At 50.4% G+C, this 12220-nt stretch overlaps 2 protein-coding genes across 15 annotated transcripts in view; one reads left to right on the top strand and one right to left on the bottom strand.

Annotated features, from left to right (window-relative positions):
• Window positions 1-4306: 4306 nt before the first annotated feature.
• Blcap (BLCAP apoptosis inducing factor) overlaps window positions 4307-12220 on the top strand; it is a 25099-nt gene continuing 17185 nt past the window's right edge. For 5 of the 10 annotated variants that reach the window (XR_004118991.1, XR_004118993.1, XR_004118995.1 and 2 more), the window contains exon 1: window positions 4307-4913. The gene's annotated coding sequence lies outside the window, so the exon portion shown is untranslated. The remainder of the gene's footprint in view (window positions 4914-12220) is intronic. The other 5 variants (XR_004118997.1, XR_004118998.1, XR_004118992.1 and 2 more) reach the window with 3 other exon arrangements.
• Window positions 8681-11079, bottom strand: Nnat (neuronatin). Of its 5 annotated transcripts, XM_031372566.1 has the most exons (4): window positions 10902-11077; window positions 10626-10713; window positions 9911-9991; window positions 9606-9663 (listed from the first exon to the last, which is right to left on the bottom strand). In XM_031372566.1, the coding sequence occupies exons 1-3, from the start codon at window positions 10971-10973 to the stop codon at window positions 9912-9914; spliced, it is 240 nt and encodes a 79-aa protein (XP_031228426.1). In that variant the 5' UTR covers window positions 10974-11077; the 3' UTR covers window positions 9606-9663; window position 9911. The 5 variants fall into 5 exon arrangements, with proteins under 5 accessions (XP_031228423.1, XP_031228425.1, XP_031228424.1 ...); XM_031372563.1 differs by lacking the exon at window positions 9911-9991 and having other exon boundaries at window positions 8681-9663; window positions 10902-11079; XM_031372565.1 differs by lacking the exon at window positions 10626-10713 and having other exon boundaries at window positions 8681-9663; window positions 10902-11079.

Here is a 12220-nt window from a genome sequence, read left to right as displayed (position 1 = left end):
CTACTTGTAGGAGGCCAATGGGTCATTACTTGCTGGCTCTGGTGATTTGAATAAGAACCCCTATAGGTTCGTAGGGAATGGCACTATTAGGGGGAGTGGCCCTTACTGGAGTAGGTGTGGCTTTAGGAAGTGTGTCACTAGGGAACGGGCTTTGAGGTCTCTGAAGCTCAGGCCCAGGCTCAGTGGCTCACTGTCTCTCCTGCTGCCTGTGGATCAGGATGTAGAACTCTCAGCTCCTTCTCCAGCACCATGTCTGCCTGCGCACCACCGTGCTTCCTGCCATGACGATAACGGACTGAACCTCTGAAACTGGAAGTCACCCCCAGCTAAATGTTTTCCTTTCTAAGGGTTGCTGTAGTCATGGTGTCCCTTCACAGCAATTGAAGGCTGATGGAGAGGACCTTGACAGGTGACTATGGAGGAGGAGACACCACCTCCAGAGAAGAGTAACAGGGTCAGTTTAGCAAGACTCTCCTGGCTTCGGTGTGAAGGACCCGTGATTTCTGTTGCTGTGGTAAAAACAAAATAAACAAATAAAACAAAAAGCCTGACGGAGAGCAGGCTTCACGTGATTTACAATGCCAGGTTACAGTCTGTCATGGCGGGGAGGCGGGGAGGGAGGTCAAGGTGCAGGAGCTGGAAGCAGCTGGCCACACCACATCCACAGTCATGGGCAGAGAGAAATGAATGCACATAGCTACCTTTCTCTGCTTTATACAATCCAGGTTCCAAAGCCAGAGAATGGTGCTTTCAGACCAGGTCTTCCCATATTAAAGCAATCAAGAGCATTTTCCACAGACATGCCTATGGGCCTACCTGCTCTAAATAAGTCTCTCCCTGAGACTCTTTCCAGGTGATTCTAGGCTATGTTGGCAAACCTAGCCATCACAAGGACTGTTCAGGGTTTGACAGGAGTCCGAACAGAGAGGCCAATACAGGCCTGTGGGAGGGAGGGTAGTGACCAGGACCAAACGTTGGCAATGAAGGCAAAAAGGTCTAAAGGCAACAGGGATCCCCAGGAAAAAGAGAAAGTTTCAGAGGGTACAGAGCTGAGGAAAGCAGGTGTCCTGGTTAGGTGCCAGGTGGACTGGGACAATTTCGGAGGCCTTGGCAGGACGTCAAGGTTGGCTTAGGAAAACTTTAGGGCAGAGAGGGTTTCTGGGTCATTCAAAACCCCAGGATCCAAAGGGAGCAAGCCTGAGGGTGGAAGCCACCAGGGAAGCCGAGCAGAGGTCACAAGCTGTGCCTGCCTCCAGCTCTGCAGAGTTCCCATAAGAAAATTGGCCACTAGGGCTTTGGCAAGGCCCACACCGGCCACAGCAGTACTAGAGACATATTTTCTGACCCTTGTTTTGGGGTCTGTAAAGTACAAAGCTTTTCTACACCCACCCTTGTTCTGAATGCCGACATGGAGACCTTATATTTACTAGTAAGCTTTAGACACTATAGCCGGGCAGATTCTGAGCTATTCTAACCCAACAAAGCTGGCCTTAGACTACTTCTCAGACTGCTTTCCAGCCACGTGGCCTGATACCTGCCATCTTGGTCTTGCTTTGGCACTTCCTTCTTCGTATGCTTCGCAATGATGCCAACTCACTGGTTCCCCACCTGAGACTGTCTCCCTCTCTCTGAGCATGGAGGTCCCACCTTTTCCTTTCCTGCCCAGCTGTAGGCTGTTCAGCCCTTTATTTTAACCAATCAGGAGATGCTGGAATATAATGTTTTACAAAATACTGAGTCAGGATTCCTATTTCATAATAATGACAATACCAAAGTCCAGACTGCAACCAGATCTCTGGAAGCAGAAATCAGCATCTGAATACACAATGCAAGAAAACATTCCCCAACAGGGTCTTTTAAAATATGCTTTTCCTAGTTTTTTGGGTTTTTGTTTGTTTGTTTTTTGTTTTTTAATAGGACCAGCTTGATGAATGTTTCCCTTAAGACCATCAACCTGAGCCAAGTCTTTGCTTGGTCCCTTCCTCTCTGGACCCCTGAAACCCCTAATTTGATTGCTATCACCTCTGTTCAGTTTCATCAACTCTTGAGCTAGACAATGGGATCATACTCTTTGCACTGGTGTGGGCCCAGCTCCTTTAAACCCACATCCTGTATGTCAAATTAATCTGTAGTGCTCTAGTGGTTTGTTACATTTATACATAAAATGTGTATCCCTCAAAATTCAGAGGGGATTGGTTCCAAGGCTCCAAATATGAGGATGCTCAAGTCTCTCATAATACGATGCAGCATTTACAGGTACCCTACACACATCCTCCCACATACTTCACTCCAGCTCTAGAAACCTGAGCTAAACTGTGTTTGGGACTCCAGGACAAGGAATTGAGGTGCATAACTTACATATCAAAACAGACCTGCCCTCCAGGTTCTCCCAGCATCCCTCAGTCCCCTCCTGGGCCCCAACCCTGAACTTTCCAGCCCAGCTGCCCTTCCCTCAGAAACTCTTCCCTACATAAATTCAGACATTTTGTGTTCTCTCTCTCTCTCTCTCTCTCTCTCTCTCTCTCTCTCTCTCTCTCTCTCTTTTTCTCTCCTCCCCCCTCCCTCCCTCCCATCTGTCTCTGTACATCAAACCTTTCTCTCTTTCTCCTTCCCCCCTCCCATTCTACTGTGGATGACACTGGGTTGTTCCCAGGACAGCTGAACTAGGGATTCCTCTGCTATAGACAGTCTTGCATAGGACTTCAGGGAGACCCGGACAGTCCTTAAGAATGGAAGACCCTGGCACAGCGCAGGGATGTGTTGAGAATAAGGAGATGCTGAGAGTTTCCTGGAGGGCCATTCAGCAGTGCACAAGAATGCTAGTTGCCCCTGACTCAGTGCTCAGACTGCTAGTCATTTAGCAAGAGCTCTCTGGCTCTCTCTGTTTTCTTCTGTTGTTAGATGACAGAAAACCAGGTACAGTGATCCTTAAGGAATCATAAGCAATTAAACAAGAGGGTCACAGTCAAACGTGCTGTGGTCTGAGGGATGAATGCACAATGTCCCTGCTCAGATGTGACACCTGGAACTGGGGTGGCCATCTTGTGCACACTAACTGAAGGACAGAGAAAAAGAGAAAAAGTGACCACGGTAATCTGGATAGTACTGATGGTATGCCACGAGGGCTTTCTTTCTCTAGGACCTAGAGAATTCTGCCTGCCTTTTTTGTTTTGTTTTGTTTTGGAAACAGGGTTTCTCTGTGTAGCCCTGGCTGTCCTGGAACTCACTCTGTAGACCAGGCTGGCCTCAAACTCAGAAATCCGCCTGCCTCTGCCTCCCAAGTACTGGGACAAAAGGCATGCCCCACCACTGCCTGGCAACATTTTTTTTTCCTGTTTGAACCCCTGCTTTATGGACCAGCCTGTGGCCGTGGGCAGCAAACAGAGTCTGTTTGCTGCATCCCATTTCTGCAGCTCTTTTCCTGGCTCCTCCCTAGATCACCATTGGCCACTTGCCTTCCTTCCTTGGCTTCCAGAAACCACCAAGACCCATGTGTTGAGGAAGGCCAACCAGCCCTCCTACAGTTCCACTCTCTCCACCCAGTGGGTCCAGGCATTTCCACTGAGTTCTCAGCCACACTTCTGATTGTCCCGCAACTTGTCTTCAGGCCTTTCCACCCTGGCCAAGGGCTCGTCACCTCTTCTTCATCCCTATGACCACAGCTCAGGCTTCAGTGCCTGTGCCTCGGTGTGTGCTTCCCGCGTCCAGTTTGATATAATCTCTTCTAGCTCTCTTAGTCACTACCTGTCTGAGTCACCGTGACTGTGTGTCTGGAAAGATGTTCTGGTTGCTTAACTGGTCTCCAGTCCCCAACCTCACCTGCATGTTTTCTAACCCTGAAAGTCAATGGCCTTGGAGAGAGAGACACACATTTCTTCTCATTGCCTTGAAGAACAAAGCTTCCCATGTCTCTCAAGACAAAATTCCAAATTCATGACCAACGTACCTGTCATATTCCTTATTCACCTTCCACCCTTGTCACCTCCACGTCTGGAACAAGACCCTTCACTCACACAATGCACAAACTCAATCTGCCCAAGAAGGCTCCAACCCTCGCCCACTCCAGACACCAGGATTCCATTCATTTCTCCTTTCTTTAATTTGCCTCCTAGTGCCTTCCACGATACCTAATTACGAATCACGAACTGGTACGACTAAAATTGATTACTGGGTGGTAGTCACTCCTCTGTCCCCCAACACTCACTCTCACCTCTTGACTGAGAAAACTGGGGTCAGAAGTAGAGAATTCTACCTCCCTAGCCTCTAGCACTGCGCTTGCGCACAGTATGAGCTCAGGAACGTGGCTAATAAGCTAGTAAGTGACCACACTGACTCATCTAGACTTTAACTTAAGCCTGGGGCAAGCCATTTCATCACCCGGAAGAAACCATGTTCTTAGCCCACGGTTGAAGGGCCAGGTGTGAGCCACGAGAAGTTTTCCCAGAGTGCACAAACCCCAAGATGCCAGAGCTTCTGGGGAACCACGCTCATCAGCGTAACTAAAACTCGCTCACCCGCTGAGCTCTCAAAGAGTAAGGATCACAATCTACTGCATATGCATGAAGGGGACCACGGGCCGGAGGTTCGGAGCTGCCCAAGCTACGCCTGACCAAATATTCCACGGGTTTGAAGACCTTAGCGCCCTATAATCTTATTCAAGTCTACAAAAATGTCATAAAGGACATTTCGTGGCGTATACTGAAGGAAGAGTGCCTGAGAGTAACCTCGCTTTGAGCCAGTTTGTCAGGCGTTCTCAGCGGACAGCTCGATTTTGGACGGGGTCCTTGAGCCGCTTCACTAGAAGACGAAGGGGGCGTCTCCCCAGCTCCTGCGGCGTCCGTGGCGAGCTAAGGTGGAGGCTGGTAGCGGCAGCGACGGCGACAGTGGCGGCAGTGCCATGGCGGGGCTCGCAGGTAACGTGGCGTCGCCCGCCTGGGCAGGGTGAGAGGCGCTCGGCGCGACCGCGCCGCCATGTTAGCCCTCCGGGGTCACCTTAGGCGCCGCTTGGCCTCTCGCCGGGGCTTTCCGCGCGGCCGGGGGCGGGCGCACCCTTGTCTGGCGTCAGGTGACCTTCCCCCCCTTTTTTTTTTTTTTTGCCCCAACCTGGGCCTTGGGGGTGGTCCCTTCCTGTCCCTTGGGTGGGTTCCGGGGTTCCTAGCTGTCACTCTGGCCTCCAAGGTCAGCGCGCTCCCGGGACGGGGCTGGGAGGGGCGGGCGCGACCACCTCCTCCCCCGTTCCGGACTTTGGCAAGGAGTTCAGCTTCTGGGAGGCTGGACACTCTTTCCTCGCCACTTCAGTTCCTCTCTTTCCCTCCCCCCCTTTTTTCTTCCCCCCCCCCCCCCATCCGAAGGAGTGTGGGGAGAAGGTAGACGTGGGTCCCGAACGCTCTCTTTTGTGTCTGGAGTGATAGGGTGACCATCTGCTTCCGTCCCGTGTGCTTCTCACTCCCACCAACTTTTCGTCTGGACACCGGTTCCCTTTCCAGTATGTGGGGAGTGGTCCGCAAGGGCAGCAGAAGGAACGGAGTGCCTGTCACACTCGCCTTGGCCTGGAAAGGAAGAATGGGGGATGGGGACGGTCGATTTTTCCTTCCTCTGCCAAACCACCTTTAGTTTCCTTCTGGGTCTCATGTCTCTTTTTACTTGGGAAACTGGGGCCTGTTCTAGTTTATAGGTTATTTCTGTTTATAGGTTCGGATCCTCTTTGTCCCTTTCAGGGAACTGATGTATTGGGGACAGCTTCTCTGCCCTGCCTGACATGGTGCATCCATCCCGTCAGCCATCTGAACTGCAACACCGAAGCCAGGACCCAAAAAAGTTCCATTTTATGTGCCCATGACAAGTGTTAGATAGAGCTTGCTTGTTTCTTATAAGTCAAGATTCATTAATGGCAAGAGTTCCTGTTTAAAGATTGGGTGTCTGGAACCTTGGTCAGTTTCCAGGAACCAGATCAATTCTCCATCTGAAAATGGTCTTCTTAAAGTTGCTGCCAAAACAGTTTTAACTTGTTACCTGTTATTTCTAAGGGGAATGAGAGTTAGGCTGCCCTCTGTTCTTGTTCTCTTTGGGACACACGCATTCCATTCAAGCTTGTCACTGTGTGATCTACCAAGAGTCTTGTATTGCCTTCCTCTCTGCCCCGGGAATGTTCAGGAATCTGTATCCTGCTGTGCTATGAGCCCTGTGGAGGGAGGGGGACAGGATCATTTCCAGAGAAGATTGTGCCAAACATGTCTCTCTGGCATATGGAAGAAGTCAGTGGTCACCTGAAAAAAAAAAAACTGTGGTAAACTAGCATTATGTTTGTGTGTACACATTTAAATCTCCTGGGGAAGATTGACTGCTAGTTCAGAGTCTCCCTTTGGGGTGTTGGCTCCTGAAGCGATCCAAGTTTGAAAGTAGATATCTAGTAACTAGCCAGCAAGCCTGCTTCCTTTAAAGCCTCTGTGTAATTAAGCTGTCTTTGGCCAGTCCCAGAGTCAAAGCCAAAAATCGTAATCCCTGTCCTGTCCCACAAATACATTTCAGTCACAATTCAGTTACTTTACAGATAGACATAAAAGTCTCTTAGAACCCACATCTCTAAAAGTTTTGGTACTTAGTGACCTCCGCCCTACTGAGCTTGAGCTAGTCAGGCCAAGACACATCCTTCTCTGGCATCAGTGCCTGGAATTCCATGTGTTGCCAGATTCCCATAAAGCTATTCCATGTCCGTCACAGCCTACCTTCTCTGTCTCTGCTCCTCTTTGCACGTAGCAGCCTCTTTAGGAAAAAGGAATATTTAGCTCTGTGTACTAAGGACTTTGCAATAAAAACACATCCCATTGCTTTATGTGAGAATAAAATGTTTTAATATATAGCTTGTGGAAGCATTTTATAAATAAGGTATTTTTGGATCAGGCTTGCAGGCTTTACATGAAGAATGGGCATGAACACATTCCTGCCTTCTCTGGAAGGTTTAGTTTGCTGTCAGGACAAAAGGGTGTAGAGTGGGAGAAGAAAGTAAGGAGCGGACATTTCACATTCTTGGGGTCACCAGGGCACCCTGGAGTCTCCACCTACACTCATCACTGCTGGATGATAGATGGAAGAAAAAGGTTTTACCAGGATCATCTGGAAAGCCCTGGGGTTACCAGTAGCCTCCTGGCTTGGGGATGGGGCACAAGATACGCTATATCCAGAGTAGCCAGACTCCTCCTTCCCTGGTTTGGCTTTTGTGTACTCAGTTGGCATCTAATTTGGGCTGACATTAGAACCTCTGGAACAATAGAGTGGCATTGCCCCCACACACACACACTCCAAATCTCCAAGGGGAGAGTCAACCTTCATTTGGCACCTGTGTTGATATGTACTCAAGGTTCAGTGAGTTTAGTATGGCAAACCACAGAAATTTCCGGCCGTAAAGGAGGTAGCCACTGACTATAGATGAGTAACTATGGGGCAAAGGACCTGGCCTGACTTCAGGCCTTAGCAGCAGCAGTATCTGTCCTGCTGAGGAAGACCAAGCCTTAGAATGCATGTCACATCCAAGTCCTGTGGAATCCTGCCTCTCTGTGTGTGGGGCTCATCTGGACCTTAGTAGGACCTAAGAGCAACCAGGCTGGGTAGCCTAGGCTGATTTCTAAGTGGAAGAGTCAAGGCCACTCCAAATTCTGTGCTACTTTCCCATAATTCCCTGCTGCTGAATGAGATTATAAAGTATCTTCAGAGGTGCCAGTGATTGGTTTGAAAGTCAGATTTTCTTGGGATCTGCAAGTCAAGGTTCAAGAACTTTGAGGTGCTTTGTGCACCTGAGTGTTTGTGGTGTGACAACCAGGACTAGGAAGTTTGAGGAAATAGCAAGAGAGACTGATGGCCTTCTAACTCATAGGCATAGGAGCAGGGGTGCAGAGACAGGGATGGAAAAACCCAGGTGACCTCCCCTTTTTTGCCCCAACCTGGGTAGCAGGACCATTGGTGAGCAGTCAGCTGACACTTGTGAACAGCTCCGGCTAACCAAGAAAGGGAACTAAGGGGCCAGCCCACCCTCCCTGATGCAGTGGGAGGGGAACGGGCAAGCTATTGATCTGATAAGGCCCTTAAGGATGAACTGAGAAAACTAAGAGAGGGGGTGTCCACCTGGGGGGTTGGAAAAGCCAGGCAGGATGGCCAGCCTTAGGGTGATCCTGGGGCCTGGAGCATTAGGCTTGGTGGAGGTGGGGCCAAGCCACATCTCAGGTTCATTGTCCCAGCCAGTGCCCCCTCTTCCTGTCCAACATTCATTTTCTGGGGTTCCTGGGTGGAGATCTGAGGTATAACTTCATATTCTTAAATTAACCCTCATGGCCCTTAGTATTCCGTTTAGCGGGCCAGTCCCAGTTATTTTCTCTCCATCTTTCCCAGATAGATAACCTGCCAGGGTACCTTATCTCGGCACCACCAAATAAATGCACCCATCATCGTGGGAAGGGGAAACGTCCCTTATTCTGGGACAGATGAATACCACTCTTTTCATTGGGGATGAGAAATAGTCCTTTATCTTAGGACAGACTTAAATGAGGCAGATATGAGTGTCTCGGTTTATTCTTGTCTTCTTGCTCCCTTCCTCCTCCCTTTCCCAAGTGGTGTGCCCCTCCACAGTGAGTAGATTGCCCATCTTTAGAGATATGTGACGCTGTCGCAAAAGAAGCCACAAAAGAACTTTTTGGTGCACCCCCACTGTCCTGCACAGTCCTAGGACACTATACAAGACAGGAGAGGTCCATTTTTTTATTTTTTGTGGAGGTGGTCCCTGTCTCCAGGAGCTTACAATCTAGCTGGGGAGACACAACTAATGCACAATTAAACCAGTACAATTAGCGACTACCACAATAATGACCACAACTGCTGCGTGAGACCAGGGATAAGCAAGATCAGTGAAGGGCCGGGGGTCAGAGAAGGTGTTTTGGTAAAGGTGGGATTCAGTTACTGGTTGAATATGTCCAAATCAAGTGACACATTTTGGGGAGGGCTTTGGAAGGCGGGTTGGTGGGGGGGAATGAGAGAGCAAGGCAGGGATATGCGTGCCATAGGCAAGGGTCAGCAAGAGGGCCCCACTAATTTTCTTAACCCTCTTCCTCCACCACCCACGCCCTCCACCCCTTCCTATGCTGCACGCAGTTGACACTTTCAGTTGACACTTCTCTTCTGCACGGAGATTCAGGGCTTCAGCTGGTGATGTCAGAATGTCCATTCTGCTGCTTGGTGGGGTGTTGGATCTCCATGGTAAGATCTTGTGCGGCTGAGATGGTACTGTTCGACTTGGTCCAAATCAGAATGTGGTGCCTACGCCCATATCTCGAGGATTGCTCCCCTCTACCCCCCTCCTCTCCCACCCGCCAGGGCAAAGGGTCTGGGAAGGGAACTGATATCTTCATCATTGCCGGTGCTGCTTTTCTGGGGGCCTACCGGCCCCTCACTGACCTTGGCAAGTGCTCCTCTGACGAGGGAACACAGGGGACCCCCCATTCCTGCGCGGCACTGGCTCCCATGCTGGTCGAGAAGCACAGGAGCACCTGATGACACGGCCGCCCAGGGGTGGGAGTTGGGGCCTCAGTTGGGGGCTCGCTGCCTGCGCTCCCCCAGCACCTGCCGCCCGGTCCGGGACACCGTGTGCGCCAGCTTCTGCAGGGAGTACCTGAACACCTGCGGTGAGAGACCCAGGACCCACCCTTAGAGAAGTACCTGTGACCCGGTGTGCTACTGTTGCTACTGCTGCTTGCTGCTGCTGCTTGCCCGCCCGGCCCCGCCCCCTGCCCCGCCCGTCTGTCCAGCATAGCCTGGAGTGGCGGGCGAGGCACAGCTTGTCCACCAGTCAGGGCAGCTGGAGCTTTTCCAACTGTGCTGAGAGCTGCATGGTTGCAAGCTGATTGGACCCACAACTTAAGTATACCTCACTTCTCGCAATGGGCTGTGTCCCTGGAGGATTTCGAAAAGCGAATCCTACCCAGTAAATGCAGCATTCCAGGAACACCTTGAAGGAAATATGCGATTCCTTTGGCAAAGGATTCCTTTAGCAGGATTCCTGCAAAGGGAGCTCTCGGGGTAGTTTTATGCACAAAGTGCTTTCTTCCAGTTTGGCTTTAAGAAAAGCACTTTTGCGCGCGCTACAGCGCGCTCTCTTTTTCCATAAAATGATTTGCCCTTTTTTCTTTTTTCTTTTTCTTTTTTGGAAGTGTTCTTTCTCCTTCCATTTTTGTCCTGCGAAGGGCATTTTTCTCTAGTTGTTTTTTTCAAAGTGTGTTTCCAATTCATTTTTTCCCGTTTCTTTGTTTTCTTTTCCAATGCGCTTTTATCTAATCCATTTTTCTCCTAGTGAGTGTCTTTGTCTGGTTTATCTTTCCTGCAATGCGCGTTTTCTCTATTTCCTCCCCCTTTCCCCCTATTGATTCTTTTGTTATATTTCCTGAGGAGTGCCATTTTCTAAGTTCTTTCTCACCACCCAAGTGTTTTATGTGTGTACATAGTGTATTTTAAAGAAAAATTCCCGCATTGCGCAATTTTTTTAAGGTGAAATTTTTATGTTGAGCGAACTGTAAAGTTTCGCAGCACGCAAGTGCCCCGCCTCCCTCCTGGGATTGAGCTTCAGTATAGCGGATATTTCTTACCACGTTGGTCGCGATCGTCCGCAGCGGGCGACCGCCGCACCCCTGAGTCTTTGTTCCCGGCTGGGCGCGGGCGCACTGGGGACAGGGTCTGCGCGAGGATGTGGGCACGGGAACGGGCGGGGACAAATAGTACCACCGCGGCACTTTGGTACACAGGGATCGCGGCAATTGGGATAGGATGGGTTGGGTAGGGGCGGCAGTCGCGATATGGATTCAGGGTTCCCGGGGGCGCATTTCGGGTGCCCTCTCCCACCTAAAGCCCGGGTTCATACTCACCTGCAGCAGCACGCGGAAGATGTACCAGCCGATGATGAGCAGTTCTGCCGAGGCTGCTGCCACTGCGGCCATGGTTCCGAAAGTGGGTGGGTGGTTGAGAGCAAGGGTTCGCCGAGGTCTACTGGTCTCGGAGTCCGCTGCTGGGCGCAATGCCGCAGCCCCGGTGGCCGCGCCTTAAGTACCCTCCTGCCACCTAAATGCGCATGCGCGCTTGGGGGGGTTGTTGAGAAGGAGGGGTGATGGGGGGCGCTCCTCATTCGCCAAGAGAGAAAAAAAATCCCGTCTGTTCTTTCCACACCGATCCACACCGACCCCCACCTCCTGAGTCCGCTCTAACACCCTTCCAGAAGATTCTGCTCTGCCCGCTTTTGAAATTCGGTGTAAAATGGAGGGGAGTCATGGCTCTAGAGTGTAGAATGAGGGTAGGGGTGCAAGCCTCTTGGTTCGACACACCCAAGCCTACACATTCCTCGTGCCGCTGCCGCGTAACCAGTGCCCCAGTGCCGCGCCAAAATACACCTTCCATATGGATGGAAAACCGAAGTTACAGAAGTCTCTCAGAATGTAAAGCAAAATGTATACCTTTTTTCAGCATTCCTACTAGTCTGTGAATTTTAAACCCATGCCAGCTGTTTTGTGAGAATCTTTGATCTTTTCTGACTGTTGCTTCCTGCTCTGTCCGGCAGGCGGTGGTGGCTGCGGTCCCGAGCGGTCCCAAGCTGGACCGGTACTCTGCTCTTAGCTAAAGCTTTTGTATCTACTCTGGGAGGGATGTAGGAACGATTGGTGTGCTTTGTGTGTTCCAAAGGAGCGAGCTTTATGGAGAAGTGGTCCAAACTTGTGGCTAGTTTCCTGCAGGACAGATATCAACCTCCATTTTGTGCTCCTCTCCCCAAATCCCTAGTAGGTCACCTGAGCCAGGGTGGTTCTTTGAACGAGTTTGCGATGCACCTAGAGCACAAAATAGGATTTTGCTACAGCCGAGAAGGGTTATGACTACTGTCTCTTAGTTTCAAAGTAAAGCTAGTGTCCCTCTGTTAGCGTTGTCTTATAGATCTGTAGTGGATTGCGGTAAGGGTGGAAAGACCAAATTGCCATCTGCAGGTAGAGGGTTCCCGCGGTCCCAGTGGCTGGAGAAAGTACCTCTCCAGCAAGCTCCCTGGCATAGGCGAAATGAGATTTGCCCCTATTTGGATAGGATGTTAATTTTGATTAAATACTTACAGAGACCTGTTTCTGTTCAATGTCAGTAAAAGATGGAGGTTTAATGGTCCTAGTGAGTTTGGGTATCGTGGTTTTGGTTTCTTTTCTTTCTTTCT

This window comes from Mastomys coucha, unplaced genomic scaffold (genome assembly GCF_008632895.1).
Source record: "Mastomys coucha isolate ucsf_1 unplaced genomic scaffold, UCSF_Mcou_1 pScaffold15, whole genome shotgun sequence".
NCBI lineage: Eukaryota > Metazoa > Chordata > Mammalia > Rodentia > Muridae > Mastomys > Mastomys coucha.
Note: the sequence above shows the minus strand (reverse complement) of the source record. Positions and strands in the feature narration are given on the sequence as shown.

What these genes read in the sequence shown, in the direction of transcription:
- Nnat (XM_031372563.1), bottom strand. Translation starts at nt 10,973, where the DNA reads ATGGCCGCAGTGGCAGCAGCCTCGGCAGAACTGCTCATCATCGGCTGG. An exon ending in TCTTCCGCGTGCTGCTGCAG is followed by an intron (nt 10,714 to 10,901) that starts GTGAGTATGAAC and finishes ATCCTCGCGCAG; the next exon opens with ACCCTGTCCCCAGTGCGCCC. An exon ending in GGACGATCGCGACCAACGTG is followed by an intron (nt 9,664 to 10,625) that starts GTAAGAAATATC and finishes CTCTCACCGCAG; the next exon opens with GTGTTCAGGTACTCCCTGCA.